Below are 24,324 nucleotides of genomic sequence, written 5' to 3'. Positions count from 1 at the left end.
TGGTTTTGGCTCAGGTCATGATCTTAGGTTCCTGAGATGGGAGCCCCACATCAGGATCTGTGCTCAGCAGGGAGTCTGCTTCCCCTCTGCAGCCCCCTCCCCCACTCATGCACTCTCTCCCTCTAAAATAAATAGATGAATCTTTAAAAAAAAAAAAAAAAAAAAAAAACAAGTGCTGGCAAGGCTGTGGAGAAAAGGGAGCCCTTATGCACTTCTGGTGAGATTGTAAACTGGTACAGCCACTGTAGAAAACACTATGGAAGTTCCTCACAAAATTAAAAATACAACTACCCTATGATCCAGCAATTCCACTCTGGGAATACATCCAAGAAAGGCAAAGACACTGACTTGAAAAGACATTTGCACCCTCATATTCACAGCAGCATTATCGATAAGAGCCAAGACATGCAAATAATCTAAGTGTCCACTGATGGACAAATGAATAAAGAAATGATGGTGTATATATATCCACAATGGAATATTATTAAGCCATGAAAAGATGAGGAATCCTACCATTTGCAACAACATAGATGGACTCCAAAGGTGTTATGCTGAGTGAAATAAGTCAGACCAAGAGAGACAAATACTGTAGGATCCCACATGTGGTGGGGAAAAAAAACCCAGAAAATCCAACCTCAAAGAAAAAATAATCAGTCTGAGAATTGTGATTATCAGAAGTGGAAGATGGGGGAGGGGGAATTGGAGTAAAGTGGTCAAAAGGTTCAAAGTTTCAGTGATAAGATGTTTAAGTACCAGAGATGTCATGTCCAGCATGATGACTCCAGTTACCGCTGCTGGATGATCCATAGCACAGCTGTGAAGAGTCAAAATCTTAAGAGTTCTCATCACAAAGAAAACCTGTTTTTCCTTTTATTCTTTTTCTTTTATATTGTATCTCTAAGAGATGATGGATATCAGCTGAATCTACTGTGGCAATCATTTCACAACCAAACCATCATGAAATATACCTTGAACTTTTGCAGTGATGTGCATCAATGATTTCTCAGTAAAACTGGGGGAAAAACCCCCAAACAAAACTGAGTGAATTTAACAGAATATATCTAAGTTTAAAAAACAAATCTCATTACTGTTTGGTTTTAGAAAATAATATACACTAATATAATATGCTTTCTCCCTTTAAGAAGAGAAAAAACTATATAAACTATTAAATCATTCAATTATTTAGAAGTTCTTCAGTTGAAAGTTTTATTAATTTTTTACTTTAAAAGATTTTATTTATTCATGAGACACACAGAGAGGCAGAGATATAGGCGGAGGGAGAAGCAGGTTCCATGCAGGGAGCCCAATGTGCAACTTGATTCCGGGACCGCAGGATCACACCCTGAGCCAAAGGTAGATGCTCAACCACTGAGCCACCCAGGTATCCACCCCACCCCACCCCCCATAGCTTTTTTAAGTAGGCCTGGCACAGAGCCCAATATGGGGTATGAACTCACAACCCTGAGATCAAGATTTAGACGCTTAACTGACTGTGCCACACAGGCACCCCAAAAGTTAAATAGATTTTAAATCCAGTCATGCCTCCAAAAAAAAAAGTTCATGTTTCTATGCCACAGTTGAAAATTCCAAATAACCATATCATTAAGCACATAACAGAAATGCCTTAGTCCATGACAGCTTTGTCCAATATGCCCATGATTAATCTGTGCAGTTTTACTCTCTAATGATATCACAGATGTCCTGAGGCTATTGGAAGAAGTAATCTGTGTATATTTATATAGAAATTGCTTCAGAAGGGTTTGGAGGGGGCTATCCTAAAAGCTCAATCTAAGAATATATATTTTAAAAAAAATGTTGTCACAAGAAAAGTTCTCTTTAGAAAACAGTGTTTGGACCTGGTCCAGTGGGTTGCAGCCGAAACAGAATAACAAGATGGCGCTTTGAGATTCCCATCCGCATCTACTGAGTCAATCTGAAGGTGTGGAACCCAGAAATCTGTATATTTATATAAGCTCCTCTAGGAGACTGACACAGCCAGGTAAAAGAATGACAGTCCTGGTAATCAATACTTAGTTCACGAGCAGGAAGGTAATCAAAATAAGAGGTGCTCCCCATTACTAGTTAGATCATCTTTGATATTCTTCATTTCCTATGGATATATCTTTTTACAAAAAAAGTAAATTAGAAGTGATCATTTTTGAAGAAGTGTTAAAATGTCTTGAACATTATGAACACATGGGATTATACAGCAAACATTTTTTATGTCCTGAGGGGACAGTGCACTCTTAAAATTAGGAGATCATCTTTGACAGTCTTTAAAATGTAATCTATGGGCTCTAGTCAAGACAATAATGGAGCCTTAGGAGGGATATTTAAATTAAATTTAATTAAAGACAAACATCACATATGTCTACCTTCCCCAAAATGGTCAATTCATCTTAATTAAGGAAATGGCAACTATTCTGACCAAAATCTTCATTCTGTGACATGTGTGTTTGGGCAAGTTTAGGCAAACATCAAAGGTTTAGAAGTCCCACCACCAAACCTACAGCATCTTGAAAATGCAAAAGCCAACTTGACTCTCCAATCTGGCAGTTCAATGTGAGCTGCCAAACTTTCATCCAATGAGTATTTCCCACTCCACATAAGGTTCCTTGGGGTAGTTATGGTTTTCCCTTGACAGTTGACCAGGAGTTCAGGTACATGAACTCTCCCTTCTGATTCCCTCAGTTAGCTTGCGCAATTCTGGTATCAGAACCATAGAAGTTCAACATCGTTGTCACCAGCTCTGGAAGATCAAAATCGTGTTTCCACCCCCAGTCCTTCCGAGCATTGCTGTCATCAAAGTTCATCGGCCAACTATCCGCTAGGAAAAGACATGGAAGAGAAGCTTAAGTTATTCAGGCTCTAGATTTGCAAAAAAAGGTCTAGAACATTGTATATAAAGGTCTATCATACAAGGTACCACAAAAGAGATTCACTCTTTGAAATTCCTCCTTTGAGCAGACCAGAGTGGCCAGTATGCTCATACATAGCCATCCTCTTAGATTAGAAGATTCCATTTCATGTCCAGTGTCAGGCACTGTGAATTAGGACACACTATTAAAATCTCACACAAAGCTGTAGGGTAGGAATCCTCTACTCCAACTGTGCTCAGGGTTTTCAGGGAGTTTGCAATGATGTATATGTACCAACCTATGGCCTGGCGAACAGAATCCACGTTGTATGTAATCTGGAATTCTGGTATGTGCTTAAGAACCTCCTGGGTCAGGTCCTCTGGGGTGAAGCTCATGGCATTGACGTTGTAGGTCCTCATGGAGAGGGACTCTGCTGGGGCCTCCATGACCTCCAGGGTGGCTCTGAGACAGTCATCAATATACATCATTGGGAGCCTCGTGCTGGGTTTCAGGTTGCACTCAAATTTGCCACTCTTTATGGCATCATGGAAGATCTGGACCGCATAGTCTGAAAGAGAATCCTGTCTGTAGGTCTTCTCACAACAAAATGATGAATGAGCCTCTTGTGTTAGGGCAGTGTTTCTCAAATGCCTTAGTCTTAGAACCTCTTTATGCTCCTCAACAACACAGAGGACCCCCAAGGTCTTACAGTGTGGGTCCTATCAATATCTACTACATCAGAAATTTTTTTATAAACTTTTTTTTAAGATTTTATTTATTTATTCATGAGAAACAGAGAGACAGAGAGGTAGAGACACAGGCAGAGGGAGAAGCAGACTCCATGCAGGGAGCCTAATGTGGGACTCGATCCCGGGTCTCCAGGATCATGCCCTGGGCCGAAGGCGGCACTAAACTGCTGAGCTACCCAGGCTGCCCTACTACATCAGAAATTAACTGAGCATTAAAAAAATATTCCTACATCTTAAAATGATAATAAACCCAACAACATATTCATATGTATGATATTATACAAGAACATATATTCCAAACAAAAGAACATTTAGTGAAAAGAATCAGGCGTGTTTTACATTTTGACAATCTCTCCACTGCCTGGCTTAGTAGCAGACAGCTGGGGTCTCCTGTGCATTTAGGCTACTGTGCTGCCACACCTCACACAGCCTCTGAAAAACTCCACAGGGCACTCATAAGGGAGAGTGGAAAAAAGGCAAATAACATCTTAATATTGACATGAAAATAGTTTTGACTTCTTGGAGCCCTTGAAAAAGACCAAGGATCCTGAGGGATTCCCAGTGCAAACTTGGAGAAGCACTGTATTAAGGCAAAAGCTTTTTAAAAAAGTAACCCAAATGAAAATCCCCTTTAAAATCCTTTGGGTTTTATCAAGGCTTAGCTTTTATAATGTTTTATTTTACTTTATTTTTAAGATTTTATTTATTTATTCATGACAGAGAGGGGGGGGGGGGCAGAGGGAGAGGGAGAGAAGCAGGCTCCATACAGGGAGCCTGATGTGGGACTCGATCCCGGGTCTCCAGGATCACACCCCGGGCCGAAGGCGGCACCAAACCGCTGAGCCACCGGGGCTGCCCAAGGCTTAGCTTTTATATTGTATCTCAGGACCCCTCATATGGGGAGGATTTCTAATATGGGAGTTACCGAACATAACGCATGCTTGAGTCTAAACTCATAATAGTAATAATACTTACGCTCTTTTTAAGATATGCAATGCATACATACAGTCCATTTTCATGGAGCTTTCTGCATTAAGAAATAAAGGTTGGATTCAAAGAAAGAGGCTATTTCCTATTTGGTGTCTTCCTACATCGCAGATGACAAATTTGTTCTTGAATATGATCTGATTTCAGCACTGTGGATGGCCAATCCTGAGCTGCGTTTGGAACACCAGCATGAGCTGCCCTTAACAAGTTAAAGTCAACAGGATTCCATGAGCACTTGCCAGAGGGGATGCAGAAAGTCAGCACGCAGCTAAAAAGACGGCCAGTCCCTTGCCACTCTTCAGGGCACCTAGAAAGCCCATCTAATGAGCAGAAGCAGAAAACAGCACTTACCAGTTGTTCCTCCTCCAGGCTGGGAATCAGCTGAAATGATTCCAGGATATCTCAGGCATCGGAAATCTAACCCATACCGGTAATGATAATACTACAAAAAAAAAAAAAAAAAAAAAAACTACTTTAAAACAAATCCTTTAATCAGAGCAATGCAATGAAAAAACAGCTCTTTGGGGCCTTAGGGATGAGGTAGGAGAACGTGTGGAGTATCTTTCTATGCAGTTCTATTAAAATACTGCTAAAGGAAATGAGACTGTAGAATTTCTAAGAGCCACTCACTTTTCTTTAATAAATAACCCTTTAATTTTTACCTTCAAAAAAAATTGTCACTCTGGTGACATTTCAACATGGTCAATAATCAGCCTCCACTGATTTCCAACCTTCCTCTGGAAGAGTCACTGCTGCGGTTCGGAACAGCCCTCTGGGAGCATGTTCCCACAGTGCGGCATTGGACAGTGCGCAGAGGACTTTGAGAGAGGAGGGCAAGGCCAGCTACGTCGGCTAAGGGAGCAGACACCAGCTCACATTTGCCGTGGAGTTATAAAGACAAAGAGTATTTAAAAAAAATAAAACCAGGGCAGCCCAGGTGACTCAGCAGTTTAGCGCCTGCCTTCGGCCCAGGGCGTGATCCTGGAGACCCGGGATCGAGTCTCACATCAGGCTTCCTGCATAGAGTCTGCTTCTCCCTCTGTCTGTGTCTCTGCCTCTCTCTGTGTCTCTCGTGAATAAATATAGAATTATATAAATAAATAAATAAAACCAAAAGTCATTTGACGTTCTCCATAACACATGGAGTTTTTTTTTTAAATTTTTTTATTTATTCATGATAGTCATGAGAGAGAGAGAGGGGCAGAGACACAGGCAGAGAGGGAGAAGCAGGCTCCATGCACCGGGAGCCCGACGTGGGACTCGATCCCGGGTCTCCAGGATCGCATCCTGGGCCAAAGGCAGGCGCCAAACCGCTGCGCCACCCAGGGATCCCAACACATGGAGTTTTAAAATCACCTCCCCTAACTGCCAATCCTGGGAGCCGGAAAGAATGGAGCAGTACACATTTGCAGGCAGCAAATGAAGAAGGGGGTGCCATCGTGGGGCCTCTGGGAAGCACGGAGTGTTATCACATGGCCAAAGGCTAAGGAGTCCTTCTGGAGCTATCAGTACCCTGCCACTTCGCAAAAACAGGACTTGGTAGGAGCAGTTCTGGGGGCTAGGCCAGATCCCCCCAAGGACGAATCAGCAAGCATATGAGGCAAAAAGAATAGAAAAGGCAATGCTGAGTCATCTTGCCAAGCAACGCTTACTTCTCCCATGAGCTCCGCGTGGACTTTGGACACACCATAGATAGTCCTGGGCCTCTGAACACAGAGATCAGGAGTTGGATTCCGGGGAGAACTAGGTCCAAAAGCTCCGATCGTGCTAGGCACAAACAACCGCAGATTGTGCTCTGCTGCGACGTCCAGGACGTTATGCAACCCTGAAACGAATGGACACACCACCGTCTGAAAAATCTCTTACCAAAGAACTGAAAAAAAGCTTGACAAACCAACCATTTGGGGCAAGACCCAGAAACTTACCGGTGATATTTACGGCTCTGGCCAAGGATACGTTTGCTTCCCCAACAGCACTGAGCAAAGCGCTATAATGAAACAACCAGGTGATGCGGTTGTTTACCACGATCTCCCGAAGATTCTTGTAATCCAGAATGTCGGAATAAATAAATGGGCCTACCAGGAACACAGCAAAACCATAGAAGTGTGAGTTTGGGATTTAAAAAGCTAAGTAGCCCTTCACCCCCTCCCCTGTTGACTCGTGAATTTTCCACTAGGATCCGCTTGGTGACCAAAGCACTTGGACACTCTGCAGCATTTTGCTTATGGAAGAAAAAACCCCAACCACCCCCAGGTAATAATAGCTAGTGCTTAGACAGGACTTACACTTGCCAGGCACTGTCCTAAGGGCTTTCTGTATATTTAGCTCCCATACAATCTTTGAGGGAGATATATTTTACTGGGAAGGAAATGGAAGCACAGAGAAATAAGCAGTAGCCAGGGTCAAATAGAGAATAAGTGGAAGAACTGGGCTCCCAACCAGCCAGCTGGCTCCAGAGTTGATGCGGTTAATAACCACTCCTACAGGCACAGAGTTGATGCTGTTAATACCACCCCTACATTTCACTCTGATGAAAAGTTACGTATTTTAAAAAGGATATAGAAGTGGATTTTTTTTTTTTTAAGATTTTATTTGTTCATGAGAGATACAGAGAGAGAGGCAGAGACATAGGCAGGCTCCTCGAGGGGAGCCCAATGTGGGACTCAATCCCCGTACTCTGGGACCATGCCCTCAGCCGAAGGCAGAGGCCCAACCACTGAACCACCCAGGCGCCCCTAGAGGTGGATTTTTAAAAGAACATAGATCTTGGTATAGGTATAGAAGGACCGCAAGCCTGAGCTAGGCAGAGCAGGTTTTGTTCAGTGGCACCCACTTAACAGCAAAGTACCAGTAAGCTGAAGGCTGACATGGAACCAGGAAGGACCAGAAGACTTTCTAAAAATGTTTGTAAGGTAGGAGAAAACTTGAGGAGTCTGAAGTGTTTGTGTGTGTGCACAGCAGTTTAAGAGGAAGTCTATGTTGGGGTGCCTGGTGGCTCAGTCGGTTCAGCACTGGACTCTTGATTTCACCTCAGGTCATGATCTTGGGGTCACGGGATTGAGTCCTGTGTCAGGCTCTGTGCTCAACATGCAAAGCCTACTTGGGATTCTCACTCTCTCCCTCTAAAATAGTAAATTAAAAAAAAAGATTTTATTTACTTATTCCTGAGAGACACAGGGAGAGAGGCAGAGACCTAGGCAGAGGGAAAAGCAGGCTCCCTGCGGGGAGCCCAATGTGGGTCTCGATCCCAGGACCCTGGGATCCCAGGACCCTGAGATGAAGGCAGACACTCAACCACTCGATCCCAGGACCCTGAGATGAAGGCAGACACTCAACCACTCGATCCCAGGACCCTGAGATGAAGGCAGACACTCAACCACTGAGTCACCCAGGTGCCCCTTTTTAAAGAGCAAGTCTGTGTTGAAATAGGAGGATTAATTGCTCCAAATTTTTAAAGTTTCTTTTCCTCATTACAGAACTTGATTTTGGTGTTCCCTCTGAGCAGAGAAGTTAACTAAAAACTCAAAAAGTTGGGAATCAAAGTTTTTATTCAGAAAATACTATTCCACATTCATTTGGGGAATATGAATAATAGTGAAAGGGAATATAAAGGAAGGGAGAAGAAATGTTGGGAAATATCAGAAAGGGAGACAGAACATAAAGACTCCTAACTCTGGGAAACGAACTAGGGGTAGTGGAAGGGGAGGAGGGCGGGGGGTGGGGGGGAATGGGTGACGGGCACTGAGGGGGACACTTGACGGGATGAGCACTGGGTGTTATTCTGTACATTGGTAAATTGAACACCAATAAAAATTAATTTATTAAAAAAAAAAAGAAAATACTATTCCAAATAAGATCCAAAGATGTTATTCCCAACTTTACTTTGAGTTCAGAAGCGCTCTCCTGTTCTTGTAACACCTGAACAAGCAGCAGCATTACTGTAGACATTTCACAGAACTATGAGGGACCAAAATATATATATATTTTTTTTTTGAAGAGAGAGAGTGGGAGAGCAGGGGGGGAGGGAGGGGTGTGGGGTAGGAGGAGGAGGGGAGGGGGAGAGAGAGAGAGAGAGAATCCCAAGCAGGCTCCACACTCAGCATGGAGCCAGACCCAGGGCTCGATCTCATGACCATTGGATCATGACCTGAGGCAAAATCAGAAATCAGACACTTAAAACGACTGAGCTACCCAGGTGCCCCAAAACAGGCAATTTTTAAAAGTCACACAACTGAGCCTTAATAACGCCTTTCTTTTCATCACAAGCCTGGTTATGAGCTGATCCCATGAGCCACCTCTCTAACTGTATTTTGAAAATCAAAGATAAAACAAAGGCAAGGTGTCTTGATCTCTTACCACTGTGGAAGATGTGGTCCGGGGGTTTCCTTATGTCAGATAAAATCACACTGTCCTTCCCAAATCGTTTCCTGAAGGGAAAAATCAAGACCTGTGAGTTGTACATCTAGGATATACCTGGTCCAGTGAAAACACTGTCTCAAATAGGGCCAAGGCCCAGCGTGGGAGATGATGAGCCACAGATCTGCTACAAGTCTATGATACTAAGAGCAAAATAAAATGATTAAATATTGCCAAAGACAAGATATATATACCGAAGAACTCGGATTTACAATTTCAGCTTTTTCGGCTCTTACCTCAGAAAGTTAGCAAGCCCCACTCCAAGCTGGCCAAGACCCCCTAGATGAAGAAGAGAAAAGTGGAACTTTAATCCAAATCTAACCAATTCAGTTATTTCCAGAATGTAGTAGCAGAATAAGACTCTATGACAATCTCAGCTAATTAGGGAAAGCCCTAGTCTGACTTGGTGGAATTAAATTATATCTTCCGAGCTAGGACAGAGATCAATGTAGGTGATATTAGTTGTAGAGATAAAACTCTTTCCATGGAGTGACTGATGGCAAGCAAGGGTGCAGGAAGAGGAAAATCACAAGAAAGTCGAACCTCCTAGCTCCTTGGGCCAGCAATCCCCTCTCAGACCTGCCCTTATTATTTGAAGCTTGAGTGAGACAGGTGCCAAAACACTCAAAGCCAAATATAATAGTCTGAGATCAGCCTTGGGTGGGGTTACCCAGAAGCCCATCCCCCATTAGAACTGGGCTGGAGTAGGGAGGGGAAAGAGGAGACAAACCAGGAAGCCATCTGTTAAAAGGGTAGACAACTGAATCAACAAGGAGCCCTAAAGAAAACTAAAAATGACTATTAGAGGGACAACCTGGCTCTGTGGTTGACCATCTGCCTTTGGCTCAGGGCATAATTCCAGTTCTGGAATCAAGTCCCACATTGGGCTCCCTGCAGGGAGCCTGCTTCTCCCTCTACCTAGGCCTCTGCCTCTCTCCCTGTGTCTCTCATGAATAAATAAAATCTTTTTAAAAAATGACTATCAGAGCTTCCTAATTTAGAGGCTCGAAAATGCCACCAATAGGAATGGGCATGCTGCGGGCTGGGAATATAGCTGGAGGAGGCAACCACAAATTTCATCTGGGAGAAATAAATGAGGTAGGGTGATACAGAAAGTGGGATTTCCTGTAAGCACTTGTTGCCATGGGACTGGAACCAGGAAGGATGGTGTATAGGGGAAATGACTATACCTTAAGTCCATTTCCAGAGAAGACCAGAAAGAGGTAGTGAAGATACACACACACACACACACACACACACACACACACACACACAGTGAGGAATGTCAGAAGCCAGTGAAAGACAATCTGGTGGGAAGAAGGAAATAAAAGTGTGTCCATCAAGTCAGAGGTGGGGTTGGTTTGGCTGGAAGGTGTGGAGTGCCAGGGAAGGCCCAGGGCAAGGAGGGCAGGGCAGCAGGGGCTGGTCTTACAAGGTAAGGGCCACAAGGAGCAACTCTGGCGACGACGTGATCAACGGCATTGTAAGATGATGGGGACAGTTTCCTTGGATGTGTAACAACTGCTGGGAATCGAGGACATCGAATTTAGGTTGAGGAGTTTGGCCAAGACAAGACGCACCTGATGCGCTGCCCACGCCCTGGTCCCTGCCCACTCCCTATACAGGAGCGCCCTCAGCCCCGGGCCACCCCGGCTCCACAGCAGCTTCTGCTCCCGGTTTCCTGCAGCCGACCTTCAGAGAATACAGAATTATGACATGGACACAAAGCACTGGCAACGGTGGCACAGCGAGGATTTCAGGCTTGCGGGATCCTGGAGGAACCAACAGTGGAAAAGGCTATTTCTGATGAATACATGTTGGCTGGTGGCATGGGAGCTGTTCCAAACACAAAGCCGTGCAGAAACAGCACAAGAAAAAAAAAGAAGAGGATCAATTTGCAAATCCTGAAAAAAGGAAAAAAAAAAACCAACCTGTAATTAAGACGCGTGGCTGGTCTGTTCCAGAGAAAGAGGCAGAGTGGAAGCTGGCATCTGCTGGAATCTGCCGAGGGGAGGTGCCCAGAAACCGCAGCGGCGGGGCAGGCATCCAACAGCCACAGGCTGGGCTCCCCAGCATCTGGCCGGCGACCTGCCGCAGCATCCTAGCGAGCGGCATTTCTCTACAAACACCCTGCAGGAAAAGGGGAGCAGGGTTCATTATGCCACCTTTTATTCTCCCAACCTCTCCAAACGCAAGCTAAGATTGTCAGCTCATGGGCAAAAAGCAAGCCGGACTCACGAACCAAACTAAAGAGGCTGCTGAGTGGGCCGACAGGAAGCCGGTCAAGAGCCTACGGTGAGCTGGGCTCTGAAAAGGGGATCACACACTGCAGGCAGACAAAAGCCGGGCAGAGATTTAGAACTGAAACCGCATAATGCTGACATCAACTGCATCTAATGGTCACGGTGGAGGGGACCCCACATAGAGCCAGAAATGCCAGATACACCAAGTCAGTGGATCCTAGCGAGGTCTTCACATCTTTACCACTGTAAGCAATTTGTTCACACACCATGGGAAGGCACATATGGGTCCCAGATTATCATGCCCTACAAATCTTGTGCTAACGCCTAGATGTTCTCTTTAGAATTAATGCAACTAGAAAAGCAGGTGGTTAAGATAGAAAGGCCCTCAGTGATACTCAATAAGCTGTGACTACTTTTTTTTTTTTACTGCCCTCTTCTTAGGACTATTTGGAAGAGCCATCTTCTTTCCTTCCAGATCATGTACATTTTAGTCTTTCTCCTCTTTCTCACCAGTTTTATTGCTTCTGGACCATGAATCCATTTTGGCCTTCAGAGATCAAGATGGTCTGATCATATAAGGCTTGAGACTAGAGGCACATGCAGGGCTTTCATTTTGCTGATTCCATCCCTCACACCCAGGCAAGCATGTCACAAGAGTAAATCAGAGCCACATAGCCTGCTCTGCTGGTTCCCACACTCTAAAGTCAGGCCTGTTGCACTCTGCACATGGCCCTATGGCTTCCATGGTAAGATTTCCAAGAGCTGGGAGATGAGCCTTCAGAGCCGACTCTGGTGACCTACCCCCTTCCAAGGAGCTCACCAGATCTAACCATCTTCTATTTGTCAACTACATTTGAAGACTGTTTAAAATCTGAACTTAGCCTGCTCCCACACTCAACTGAGGGCCTTAAGAGAACAGTAATACACAGCCCTTGAGAGTCCCTGGGGCTATTTGTCCCAGTTAACTTTGCCAAACAAGTAGAAGAGAGGCTTCTGCTACAGCATTTCTGGCTGCTGGGGTGGAGGGGGTGGGGGTAGTCGGGACTATGCAAGAGGTCCCCACTGTGGGCCACATTATAGGAAAGGCCCAAATATCCCTTGGAAGACCTTTGGGTTAATCATCCTTACAGCCATTGTGGTCATCTGAAACCAGGTAAGAACTCTTGATTCTTTTTTTTGGGGGGGGGGGGGGAGCAGGAGGTGGTAAACTGTAATTTTCTTATTGGAAAACAAATGTATAACTCGGAATGGACTTGAGGCAAACTGTGCCATAAACAGATTTTCTTTAAGTGGCTAAACAGAGTTTAAAAAGCAAGTAACAATAAAAGAAAATGTTTCTAGTAAAGGACCAGCAGTACAAAAAGATACTGTATGAGTACATGGATAATACACCCGTTTTGCAATAGTGCAACTCTGAAGTACATATTGCTGACTGTCCATACTCTACATGTAGAGTTATGGCTCCTCGCTTTTACAACATGCTGACACTTCCTAATGAAAACCACTTCAAAAAAAAAAAAAAAAGGCATAACCTAGATCTTCCCTCATTTGACCAATTCCATTTAGGATGAGGTGTGCAGAAGGGCTTAGATTTACCCAGAGGAAGCCATGTGCAAATGTGCAACATGTGACTGGATCAGTTGGCTCAAATAAGGTTTCAGGACAATGACAGTAGGATAAGGGAAGAAAACAGAGGAATGAAATCCTAATCACTATACATGCATATTTTTGGACAGCAGGAGGAAACCTTTTATAGAGAAGTTACAAAGAAGAGGCAAATAAACAATTTGGTACAAGAAATTGAATCCACTCTATATACAATGTCCACACAGTGCTGTCATCATGTATACAGTCTTCACAGTTCATGTGCCCATCACCATGATTATCTGCTTCCCTGTCCATTTTGTCAACCTCAGCATCTGCTCGCTTCTCTCTCAGGTTTGTCATCACACGGTGAAGCCCAGCACTCATACAGTCACTGCCATCCTTATCAAACACATGGAATGCTCTCCAATTTCTTCCTCACTGTTTCATTCATTTTTCTTGCCAGCATTGTCAGAAATTCTGGGGCTCTGTTGCACCATGACCATCAGCATTCACTTCATTGATCGGGTCTTATAACTGTGCTTCTGGGAGGTTCTGCCCAGAGAGACCTCGTTATAGTTCCCAACACTTGTTGGGTTTTTTGTTTGTTTGTTGTTAAGAGTTGGGGGGGGGGTGCAGCAGAGGGAGAGGGAGAGGGAGAAAGAGAATCCCAAGCAGGCTCCACAATCAGAGCCCAATGTGGGGCTCAGTTCCACAACCCTGAGATCATGACCTGAGCTGAAATCAAGAGTGTGACACTCAACCGACTGAGCCACCCAGGCACCCTGAGGCTCACTTTTTTTTTTTTTTTTTGAGGCTCACATTCTTAACTGAAAATAAAGCATTTTAGGTTAGCCATGTGAACAATTTGTAATTGAGTTGGTCCTTCTTATTTCACTTTGATTAACAGCTAACATTTTGATGCTCGCTATCTCACTATATGCCCAGGTCAGTGAGTGATGCAGCTCTTAACCACCAAGCAGCACTATCGTCCCCATCATACAACTGCTTTGATTAACAATGCATGAACCTTTAAAACAAAAAAACTGCCAACCATCTACAGCAAATAGCTTTTCCAAGTCAAGATTATCACCTTGCTCTCACCAAGTTCAACTGAACAGTGTTAAGGCAACAGTTTTTTTTTTTTTTTTTTTAAAGGCAGCAGTTCTCAAGTTTTTTGGTCTGTGGGCTTCTTTATATTCTTAAATACTGAGGACGCTGAAGAGCTTCTGTTCATGTGGTTTACATCAAACAATGCTTGTTGTGTTAGAAAACAAAACAGATGAATGTTTAATATAATAATTCATTTAAAGCCAATAAAAATTTTTATGAAATAATTATATTTGAAAAAATAGCAAAAAGAGTGCCATTTGTTTGTACATCTTTGTTGTCTGCCTTAATGGAACACAGCTGGATTCTCATCTGCTTGCATCCAATCTGTTACTTAAATTGAAGTATATAGAAAAAAAAAATCCAGACTCACAAAGTGAAATACTGGGAAAAGGGAGCAGTATTGTAAAAGCCTTTTCAGAAAATTCTGGATACTCATCTTTGCAAACCAAAACTTGACACATGGACACGTGGTAGTTTTGTAAAGGTTAGTTGCAATGTAGAATCTGAAGCCATTATCAGTGAACCTTTTGGATTATGTATCTTAAAAGCCACTGGTCTACCTAGTGCTTGGAGCAGATCTTTACCCCTGAAGAATTTTGTAATTTTGTGCACTGGTCTTTTGGAAAATATTGATTCAGCAAATTATGCAGGACTTCCCAGTGTTAACACACTTCACTATAGAATATCAAAAGGTCATAGTGATTTCATCAGAAAGTTTCTAAATACTGAGAAGCTATCAAGCTCATAGTGGTAGATACAAGTTAACAGGCAACAAATGCCATTAGTTGTTTCCTCAAAGGGACAAGCTCACTTGGTTCATTTTTTAAAAACTACACCCAGGACGCCTGGGTGGCTCAGCGGTTGAGCGTCTGCCTTTGGCTCAGGGCATGATCACAGGGTCCTGGGATCAAGTCCTGTATTGGGCTCTCCACAGGAGCCTGGTTCTCCCTCTGCCTAGGTCTCTGCCCCTCCCTCTCTCTCATGAATATATAAATAAAATCTTAAAAAAAAAAAAAACTGTATCCAATCATCCAAGCATGAATAACTCTAGTTTTTCGGTCATTCCTTGAGGCAAAAATGACTTTCTATAAGGAAAAAAAAGTGGCCAGTTTTGCCTACAATTCAATCATACTAAAGTGCTTTACTTCAAGATAGCCATCACACCTTAACACAAACAAGTACATCCCCTCAGCACAAGCCATACTGAAAAGACAAGTTTTGAGACTGGGTGGATCAGTCAGTTGAGCATCTGCCTTCGGCTCAGGTCATGATCCCAGGGTCCTGGGATCGAGCCAGTATGGGGCTCCCTATTCAGCGAGGAGCCTGATTCTCTCTTCCCTCTGCCCCTCCCCCTGGCTTGTGTGCTCTCTCAAATAAAATGTTAAATAAATAAATAGATACATTTTATTAAATATTGACCCTTGAAGACCTAACAATTTTACTGTTATAGAAAAGGCATTCTTAAGTAAAACTGGCAGATTTTCTTTTCTTTTTTAGAAAGCACATGAAGACTATCTACTAGTACTTTGATGCCACTGCCTTGATTCCTGCAAAGACACCTGTGGTTTTAGCCAGCATTGCTTTGGCCCCATCAGTGCAAATTCAGTCTAGTTGTCCCAAAATAAACCATGAAATTCAAATAAGTTATTCTACACCGAATACCTTGGCACTACTTGTGTTTGCTGCTAAGTGTTCGCCAGAAAGATACTCCCTGATGACTGGTTTGGTGCTGATACCAGATGAATACAAACAAAATGACAAATCCAGCCATGACTGCAAATTCTTCCTTTTTTTCTTTTTTTAAAAAAAAGACTTTATTTATTCATGAGAGACAGAGAGAGAGAGAGGCAGAGACACAGGCAGAGGGAGAAGCAGGCTCCATGCAGGGAGCCCGATGTGGGACTCGATCCTGGGACCCCAGGATCACAAGCTGGGCCAAAGGCAGGCGCTACACTGCTGAGCCATCCAGAGATCCCAAATTCTTCCATTTGTAAGACAAAATACACTTCTGTTAAGATCCTAACTCAGTCTTCATGTTTGCAGCTAAATTTTTAATTTGACAAGTTTCTATATTATTACAAAGTGACAGTACTGATTTCTTTCAATGCTTTTTTTTATCCAAACAAGGCTTTATTGTGTTTCTCCAGCCACTGCAATCTTATAACCTATCCTGCTAGATGCTTCAATAGCTTTTTCATTTCTAGTTTGGAAAGCTATAACAAATCATTTTTGGCTTTTCAAGAGCTCATCATAACTACATTTAGGTCACTCAATTCATTTTTCTTCAGAGGATTCGGAATAGTTGATCTCAGAGTTAACAGCACTGACACCATAATATGATTCAAAACGGTTCTGCAGCATATAAGACACATAATGTAAATTTCTAACAACTGTAAAATGGTCAAAATTGATCACATTTTTAGGTCTTATTTAGTTCTGTATACTGCTCTGGAGTAAATTCCTCCCTTCCTTTATTCAAGGAACTCTGATAGATCATTTCATTTTTTTTCCCAGCATTTATAGACATGGATGATACAGCTGAGTAGAAAAATGTTTTCTTAGCATCCCCCTGTTTAGCCACAATCCTTAAAAAATACATAAGTATCCTTTCATTTTAGAATACTTTCATATCATTTAAAAATTTAGAAAAGTTTTCAAATCAAGACTATGAAGCATACTTACTTTTTGTTATTTTTCTTTCCATATAGGCACACGGAAAACCTAGGGATTTCAAAGTGATGACTTATTAAAGGAAATGAGGTCGTCTGCGACCCATTTCCCATATCACCCAGTGATAATGGGTATAACTGAAGGTAGCTAGTAAGCATGCAGTAGAAGTACTAAGAACTGAATTCACCTCTGTAAACACTTATTTATACTCCAAGCCTACTTACTCTTAGAAGGTTCTAGAAACACAAGATTCTGGAATACACGCAAACATACTTCATTAATCAGAGAAAAAGCTCATCCCAAGTCAGTGTACACTGGAAAATGCTACTGTACGCTTTTAAGAGAAAGGATGTAAAAGGCAAATGACATCTTAGTCTTCTTTTTAGAATAGCTGGACCTCACAGACCCTACAAAATATCTCAGGGAAGCCCAGGATTCCCCAGACCATACTTTGAGAAGAGCTGTTCTACAGTAAAATTTGCTCTGCCAATCTAGTTATTAAATTTATATAGAGAGAATCCATCAAACAGTCTCAGTCCCTCTTTAAAGATTAGATTATAGTCCACAGACTTTCTCTCTCAAGCACCTTGTTTATTTAACCTGCAAAGGGACAAAAAAGAAACAGGTCAACAGACTCTTCTCCAGAAAGAATGGAGTGCCTCCCCAGCCCAGGCCTTTAGGGGTGGTTGTTATACCACTTCCCCCAACTCTTGGCGTGTGCCCTCTGGGCAGGAACCACAGAACTCTAAGACAGCAGTGACCTCATAAAGAGGGTGGGACTGACGGGATAGAGACTCAGAGCTCAGGCTGCTTTGGTCATGTATGGATATGGGGGGGGGGGGGGGGTGCTGGTTAAGGAACCAAGGAGAAGAATACTAAAGTCTCTAATTTGTGCTGCTGTAAGAATGGGCTCCCTAGAGAAGCAGGTGAGGTGAGAAGGCATTGAGTTTGGTTTTGTATACATTGGTCTTAGATGCCAAGAGGCAACATGGCTGTCTCTCTCACAGAGTTGTGAGCTCTTAGGAGCAATTCCTAGCAATACCTGATGCAGGTCAGTACTCACCAAATCCTAGCTCTAATCATTCTTAGCTATAGAGACAGTAAATAAGAACGTATTAAGTAATATCTCTGGCACTAAAGCATGAAGGTAAAAGTATCCAGCCACTGACAAACGGATGGATGCACAAAATGTGGTATATACACACAACAGTATATTGTTCAGCCTTGAAAAAGGAGATCTTGCCACATGCTGAAACACGGATAAACCTCCAGAACACTATGCGAAGTGAAATAAGTCAGTTACAAAAGGCCAATTACCAAACCACTCCACTCTTATGAGTTATACAAGGTATCTAAAGCAATGAAAATCACAGAAAAAGGAAGTAGAAAGGTAGTTACTAAGGGTGTGGAATTAGGGGGAAAGAATATCGGTGTTTAATGCCTTGGCATATAGTTTCAGTAAGATGAAAACGTTCTACAGATCTGTTGCACAGTAACGTACACTTAACACCGCTAAAGTATACATGTAAAAATGGTTAACATGGTAAATTTAAATTATGTGACTGCAACCACAATTTAAAATATTTAAATTCACTTACGAAAAAAAACAAACAAATGGTCTGCACACACCTATATTGCTGAGGAGCTACAAAATTTACCCAATAGAGAGAAGTGCTGCCTCCAGAAACCTAACAGTTCAGTTGGTGCCTACCAAACCCCAGTCTCATTCAAACTCCCAAGCCCTGGAGCACCCGAGTGGCTCAGTGGTTGACCAGCTGCCTTTGCCTCAAGTCCTGATCCCAGGTCCTGGGACCCAGTCCCACATCAGGCTCTGCTGGCGGGTGTGGGCTGCTTCTCCCTCTGCCTCTCCCTGTGTCTCTCATAAATAAAATCTTAAAAAAAAAAAAATCTCTCAAGATCTTGTCCCACTTAACTCCCCAATGTGTTTTTCTCCCTCTGCTTATAAACCTGCTAAAACCTATCTTGTCCTCCTGCTGGCTTTGTTTCCTCTCCCAGTCGCAGGGGTGTTGGGTTGCTCCCAACCTCCATTCCCTACCCCTCCTAGTGGGGCTTCCTACCCTGCACTATGGGACACTGCTTTCACTAAAGAGGTGCCATGTGCCTGGTTGACGACTTCCAGGCTCCAAATTTTCCAGCACCAGGAAGCTACTAACCACGCCCCCCCATCCGGGCCCCCCCAAGCCCCCAGGTTCTCCTACCTCTTTGCTGTAAAGACCCATAATGCTTAAATAACACATTCACAAGGTAGTCTCTCCTTTTAAAATTCTTTAAAAATTTATTTATTCATGAGACACACACAGAGAGAGAGAGAGAGAGAGAGGCAGAGACGCAGGCAGAGGGAGAAGCAGGCTCCATGCAGGGAGACTGACGTGGGACTCGGACTGGATCCCGGGACTCCAGGATCATGCCCTGGGCTGAAGGCAGCACTAAACCGCTGAGCCAGGTGGGTTGCCCCAGTCTCCCCTTTAAATCGTCCTGTTCCTTAAATAAGAAATGTGTACTCTTCATAGAACTGACCCAAGGAAAAAAATCAGGCCCCTGACTACAGCAGCACAGATGAAAGGCCTGCTTTCCTGAACTCTTACTTAACCCTCACCTACCCCTGAAGCTGGGATCTTTTCTCCATTTCGCAGGGTGAACTGACCTGCCCAAGGTCAGGCAAACACACCACCAAGAGGGGGTGCGAAACCGGATTCGTGGAGTCTCAAACAAACCCTCCTTCCAGGGTGTTATGCTGAGTGAAGTAAGCCAACTGGAGGACAATCATCATATGGTTTCACTCATACGGGGAATATAAAAAATAGTGAAAGGGAATAGAGGGGAAAGGAGAGAAAACGAGTAGGAGATATCAGAGAGGGGGACAAACCATGAGAGGTTCCTAACTCTGGGAAACGAACAAGGGGTAGTGGAAGGGGAGGTGGGGGTGACTGGGTGACGGGCACTGAGGGGGGTGCTTGACCGGATGAGCACTGGGTGTTATGCTATGTTGGCAAATCGAACTCCAATAAAAAAATATACCAAAAAAAAAAAAAACAAAACAACAACAACAAAAAAAACCCTCCTTCCACCACCCTCACACGTCTCCCTCAAGAGGAGGGATGCAGGATCCCTGGGTGGCTCGGTGGTTTAGCGCCTGCCATCGGCCTCAGGGCGTGATCCTGAGGTCCCGGGATCGGTTCCCGCGTCGCGCTCCCTGCATGGAGCCTGCTTCTCCCTCCGCCTGTGTCTCTGCCTCTCTCTCTGTGTCTCTCATGAATAAATAAATAAATCTTAAAAAAAAAAAAAAAAAAAAAGAGGAGGGATGCGACCAGGCACCCAGGAAGAAGACAAAGAGGACTCATCTGCGTGGGCGCGGAGGGGGGCACCCACCAGCCCAGGGCTCGGGGCACCCCACGGAGCCTCCGTACCCGCCTTTGCCAAACCTCAGGTTGCCTCAAGCTCAGAAACAGGACGAGGATTCCCGCCCCCGCCCCCGCCTGCTGAGAGCGTTTAACAGCGAACCACCAAGAGCACTTAGCAAACTGCCCAACGTAAAGACTCCACGAGCAGGTCAAGTCCGGACTTACCTTGGCGATGATCCGAAAGCCAGAGGGGGGGAAAAAAAAGCCTAGAAAAACAAAACACACACCCAGAGCTCTAAGCTTGAGATGCAGAGGGCCTTGGAGGAGGCCTGGCTCTGCGGGACGCGAGGAGGGAACCCAAGGGACGCGGGGCTGAGCCGCACACGGGTCCCCGGGCCTGGCCTGGCCCTCGGGGGAGGGGGCGTGGGGTCGCATCCTTCCCGGGAAACGGCCGGAGAACCGTGGCGCCCACCCTTATTCCTGGGCAGAGGGGGTCCTCGCAAGGTGGAGGGGACACGCGTCGACCCCAGCAGCGCCCCGACCTCCCCGCCCCCCCGCGACCCCGGTGTCGGCTGGAATCCCGGGGCCACACCGGGGGCCCCGCGACGTCGGCCTACGCGCCAGGCGGGGATCCGTCCCGGGCACAGCCCCGGGGGGCACGTCCGGCCACCCCCGCACTGACCTTCCCGCAGGGCCGCCCAGATGCTGCGCCGCGGGAACCCGAGCTGCGGCCGCGGGCGGAGAGCCGGGCAGCCCCGAGCGCCGCGCCTTTATTCCCCTCCTCCCCTGAACCCGCCCCTCCGCGCACCAATCCCCTGCCTCGGCGGGGGCCCCGGGTCACGAGGGGGCCGGGGTGCGGGACCGGTCGGGCGAGGGCGCCCCCCCCCCCCCAGCCGCGCGCAGCGTCCCCCGCGGCGGCAGGTCCAGGCTGCGCGTCTCGGCCTGGGCCCCTCTGCAGGGTCAGGGTGCGCGCAGCTCTGCAAGGGCCTCCCCGTCCGCGGGCATCGGCCCTCCGTACCCCCCCCCCCCCCCCACCGTGGGAACCGGCTCGGGCAGGCGTGCAGCACCTCTGCCGGGGACCTGGGGAGCCGGGCGGGACCGGCCGAGGACGCAGCGCAGGACCCCGAGCCGGGAGATCCAATCCTTGAGCGAATCCTGTCCTCTTGGTTTCCCACGTGGGAAGCATCAGTGTCAAATTAGATTACCCCCCAAGGGCACGGAGCGGCCCAGTGAGCATCATCTGGGTCATCTGGGAACTTGTTAGGCCGGAAGGTCTCCGGCGGCGTCCCGGGCCTGCAGAGTCAGGCTCTCCCGGGCGGGGCCCCGCGGGCTGCGCGGGACCAGCCCTCCAGGTGATGCTGCGCGCGCTCTGGCGGGGGCCGCGCTGGTCGCGGCTCTCGGGCTTCGCCGCCCACTGCGATCACCGGGGACTTTTTGAACCTCCCAATGCCCAGGCTGCGTTCAGGCCTGAGCGAATCAGAATCTCCTTTGGGGGGTTTGGAGGGGGAGGAGCCCAGGCTTCAGTTGTTTTGTTAAAGCCCCTCAAGTGATTCCAGTGTCCAAGGTGAGAGCCACCAATCAACCCGTGCGTAAGGGCTTGGTTCAAAGCAGCCCCCACTCCATCTACTGAAGCACAGCACTTTTAAAGATCCCCAAGCAATTGTCAAGCACGTCAAGAGTTTGGAAAACTCTAAGGAAAGCCACCTCCAACATTAAAATCTATGATGTGGGACGCCTGAGTGGCTCAGCGGTTGAGCGTCTGCCTTTGGCTCAAGCCTTGATTCCAGGGTCCTAGGATCGAGCCCCTCCCAACCCCCCAACCCCCCGCCCCGGTTCTCTGCGGGGAGCCTGCTTTTTCCTTCTGCCTTTGTCTCCACCTCTCTTTCTGTGTCTCATGAATAAACAAATAAAACCTTTCAAAAAAAAATCTATGATGTTATGCAATATGTCTAATTTTCTGTTTTACAGGCTCTTGGAAGGCTCTGTTTCTTCAACATTTTCTTGTACGACATGAATTTTTTTTTAAGATTTTATTTTTTATTTGAGAGAGAGAGCACGTAAGAGAGTGGAGTGTCAGAGGGAGAAGCAAATTCCCCAACTGGGAAGGGAGCCTGATACAGGACTTTATCCTGGGACTCAATTCCAGGACTCCCGGGGATCAAGACCTGAGCTGAAGGCAGAGGCTCAACCAACTGAGCCACCCAAGGGCCCATCATACAACATGATTCTCATTATTGGTCTTTCTCTGGTGTACTTGAACTCTAAAATCTTAATTATAGGCTTTTTAGCCTCTCAGGAGGCCTTAGAGATTATAAAGGGCACCATACCCACTTTACAGTAGAAGGAGCAAAGCTCCTTCCAGAGAAGAGAAGACATTTGTTCAAGGACTAGGGACCAGAATGGTGACCCAGGCACTGGGTCACTTCCCTTTCTAATACACCACGTTGTATCATGAGCAGTGATCTTCGTTGTTTTCCTCAAACCTTGTGATGGTGTCAGAGATCCTGAGCTTACTTTGAGTGCGGTTGCTGGTAGGGATGTTGCTGAGTGGGGCAACCCAACTGCCATTGCTGCTGGTCTGGATGGGGGAGGGGTTTGGGGAGGGAGAGACATGGCTTAAATCTTTGTTTCTGAGGCACATGAAGAAGGGCTAATCTACAAGGAATTGAAAGGTGAGTGGTTTCTGGCTACCTGCCATCCATTTCCTGTCTTTCTCAGGGAAACAATCTGGTATTAATATCATCAGCCCCTTTCCTCTTCCAGCCAAGGGACAGGCACTTCCACTGGATTTGAATCCTGGTGGAAGTGAGGGAGAGGCTGAAAACAGAAGGACTGGTCCCCACCAGCGCAAGACCCCTCTGAGATCAGTCCTGGCTGGCAGCCACTGCCGTAGGCTTCCTATCACTGGGAAGCCTTGGGACCTGCCTCTTTCCAGGCTAGATCTCCAGTTTTGCCAAGTCTGTGTCTTCCTCCAAACCTTTGGATTAAGTCATCAAAGTAGGTTTCTGTTACCCTAACTTAGATTCTGATAATATTCAGACTTTCCCTCCATTTTCAGGGTTGAGGTTTTGGCTCTCACATCACAAACCCAAATAATAAAAAATAATAAAAATATCCTCCAGTCTATACAGTCTGTGTTGATATAAATAATGAATAGATAAATGAGGTAGAAGGGGTAACTCTTTTTTTTTTTTAAAGATTTTATTTATTTATTCATGAGAGACACAGATTGAGAGAGAGGCATAGGCACAGGCAGAGGGAGGTGCTAAACTGCTGAGCCACCCAGGCTGCCCAGAAGGGGCAACTCTTACAGAAGAATTCCAACTAGTAAATGTGGAAGAAATGAGGGACACGGACATTCCCCAAAAGAAGACCACAGCAACAATTGCTGCAGGCAACACATTCTCCCTTCGTCTGCATTTTTAAAATTTTTTTTTTTAAAGATTTGAGAGGGGTGGGGCAGAAGGAGAGGGAGAAGCGGACTTCCCTATGAGCAGGATGCCTGATGTGCCACTTGTTTCCAAGGCAGATAATTGAGCCACCCAGGTACCTCCTCTGCATTTTGTTCTATTCAGTCCTTCTATGTATTAGATGATACCAACTCCCATTGGGTAAGGCAATCTAGTAAGTCCACTGATTCAAATGCTAATCTCATCTGGAAACATCCTCAAAGACACCCAGAGATATTATTTAAGAATAGCACTCCATAGCCTGACCAAGTTGACAAAGAACATTAACCATCATTGTTTCCATAGTTTTTCCTTTTCCAGAATATCATATAGTTGAAATCATACAGTATATAGCCTTTTCCCATTGCTCTCTTTTATATAGCAATACGCATTTAAAGTTTCCCTTTTGTCTTTTCATAATTCTAAATAACATTCCTTTGCTTTTTAGCACTGAAATATATTTCATTATCTGGATATACCATAATTTATTTAAATATTCATCTACTGAAGGACATCTTGGTTGCTTCCAAGCTTTCTCAATTATGAGTAAAACAGTAGTAAATATTCATTTGCAGGTTTTATGTGAACATAAGTTTTTAACTCCTTTGGGTAAATGCCAAGGAGAATTGCTGATTTGTTTGGTAAGAGTGTGTTTAGTTTTGTAAGAAATTCCCAAACTGTCTTCCAAAGTGGCTGGACCATTTTGCATTCCTATCAGTGATCAATAAAGTCCAATGAAAGTTACTACACATCTTCACCAGCATTTGGTGACATGTTTTAGATATTCACTGTATAGTAGATGTGTAGTGGTATCTCCTTGTAGTTTTAATTTGCAAATTCCTATTGACATGATTCTGAGCATCTTTTCATGTTTGCTTGGCATCTACTTTGGT

At 45.1% G+C, this 24,324-nt stretch overlaps 1 protein-coding gene across 7 annotated transcripts; it reads right to left on the bottom strand.

Moving 5' to 3' along the window:
- Nucleotides 1–1,181: 1,181 nt before the first annotated feature.
- On the bottom strand, nucleotides 1,182–21,469 carry LOC112926758 (L-threonine 3-dehydrogenase, mitochondrial). 7 transcript variants are annotated; one of them, XM_072719640.1, is made up of 11 exons: nucleotides 21,050–21,307; nucleotides 20,208–20,248; nucleotides 16,633–16,671; nucleotides 10,942–11,140; nucleotides 9,247–9,289; nucleotides 8,951–9,021; nucleotides 6,520–6,669; nucleotides 6,247–6,419; nucleotides 4,946–5,036; nucleotides 3,157–3,426; nucleotides 1,182–2,827 (listed from the first exon to the last, which is right to left on the bottom strand). In XM_072719640.1, the coding sequence occupies exons 4-11, from the start codon at nucleotides 11,123–11,125 to the stop codon at nucleotides 2,688–2,690; spliced, it is 1,122 nt and encodes a 373-aa protein (XP_072575741.1). In that variant the 5' UTR covers nucleotides 11,126–11,140; nucleotides 16,633–16,671; nucleotides 20,208–20,248; nucleotides 21,050–21,307; the 3' UTR covers nucleotides 1,182–2,687. The 7 variants fall into 7 exon arrangements, with proteins under 7 accessions (XP_072575741.1, XP_072575740.1, XP_072575738.1 ...); XM_072719639.1 differs by lacking the exon at nucleotides 21,050–21,307 and adding an exon at nucleotides 20,665–20,734; XM_072719637.1 differs by lacking the exon at nucleotides 16,633–16,671 and having other exon boundaries at nucleotides 21,050–21,402.
- Between the last annotated feature and the right edge of the window lie 2,855 nt (nucleotides 21,470–24,324).

Source organism: Vulpes vulpes, chromosome 9 (assembly GCF_048418805.1).
Source record: "Vulpes vulpes isolate BD-2025 chromosome 9, VulVul3, whole genome shotgun sequence".
NCBI classification, from domain to species: domain Eukaryota; kingdom Metazoa; phylum Chordata; class Mammalia; order Carnivora; family Canidae; genus Vulpes; species Vulpes vulpes.
The sequence above is the reverse complement of the archived record's forward strand: the minus strand, read 5'-3'. Positions and strand labels throughout refer to the sequence as shown.

Bases quoted from the DNA above. Each gene is read 5' to 3' on its own strand.
- LOC112926758 (XM_072719636.1), bottom strand. From the start codon at position 20,417: ATGCGACCCCACGCCCCCTCCCCCGAGGGCCAGGCCAGGCCCGGGGAC. The intron at 9,022-9,246 runs GTAAGAGCCGAA...TTTTCCCTTCAG, and splicing joins GGGCTTGCTAACTTTCTGAG to GAAACGATTTGGGAAGGACA. The intron at 3,427-4,945 runs GTAAGTGCTGTT...ATTCTCTTTCAG, and splicing joins GCCTGGAGGAGGAACAACTG to ACTATGCGGTCCAGATCTTC.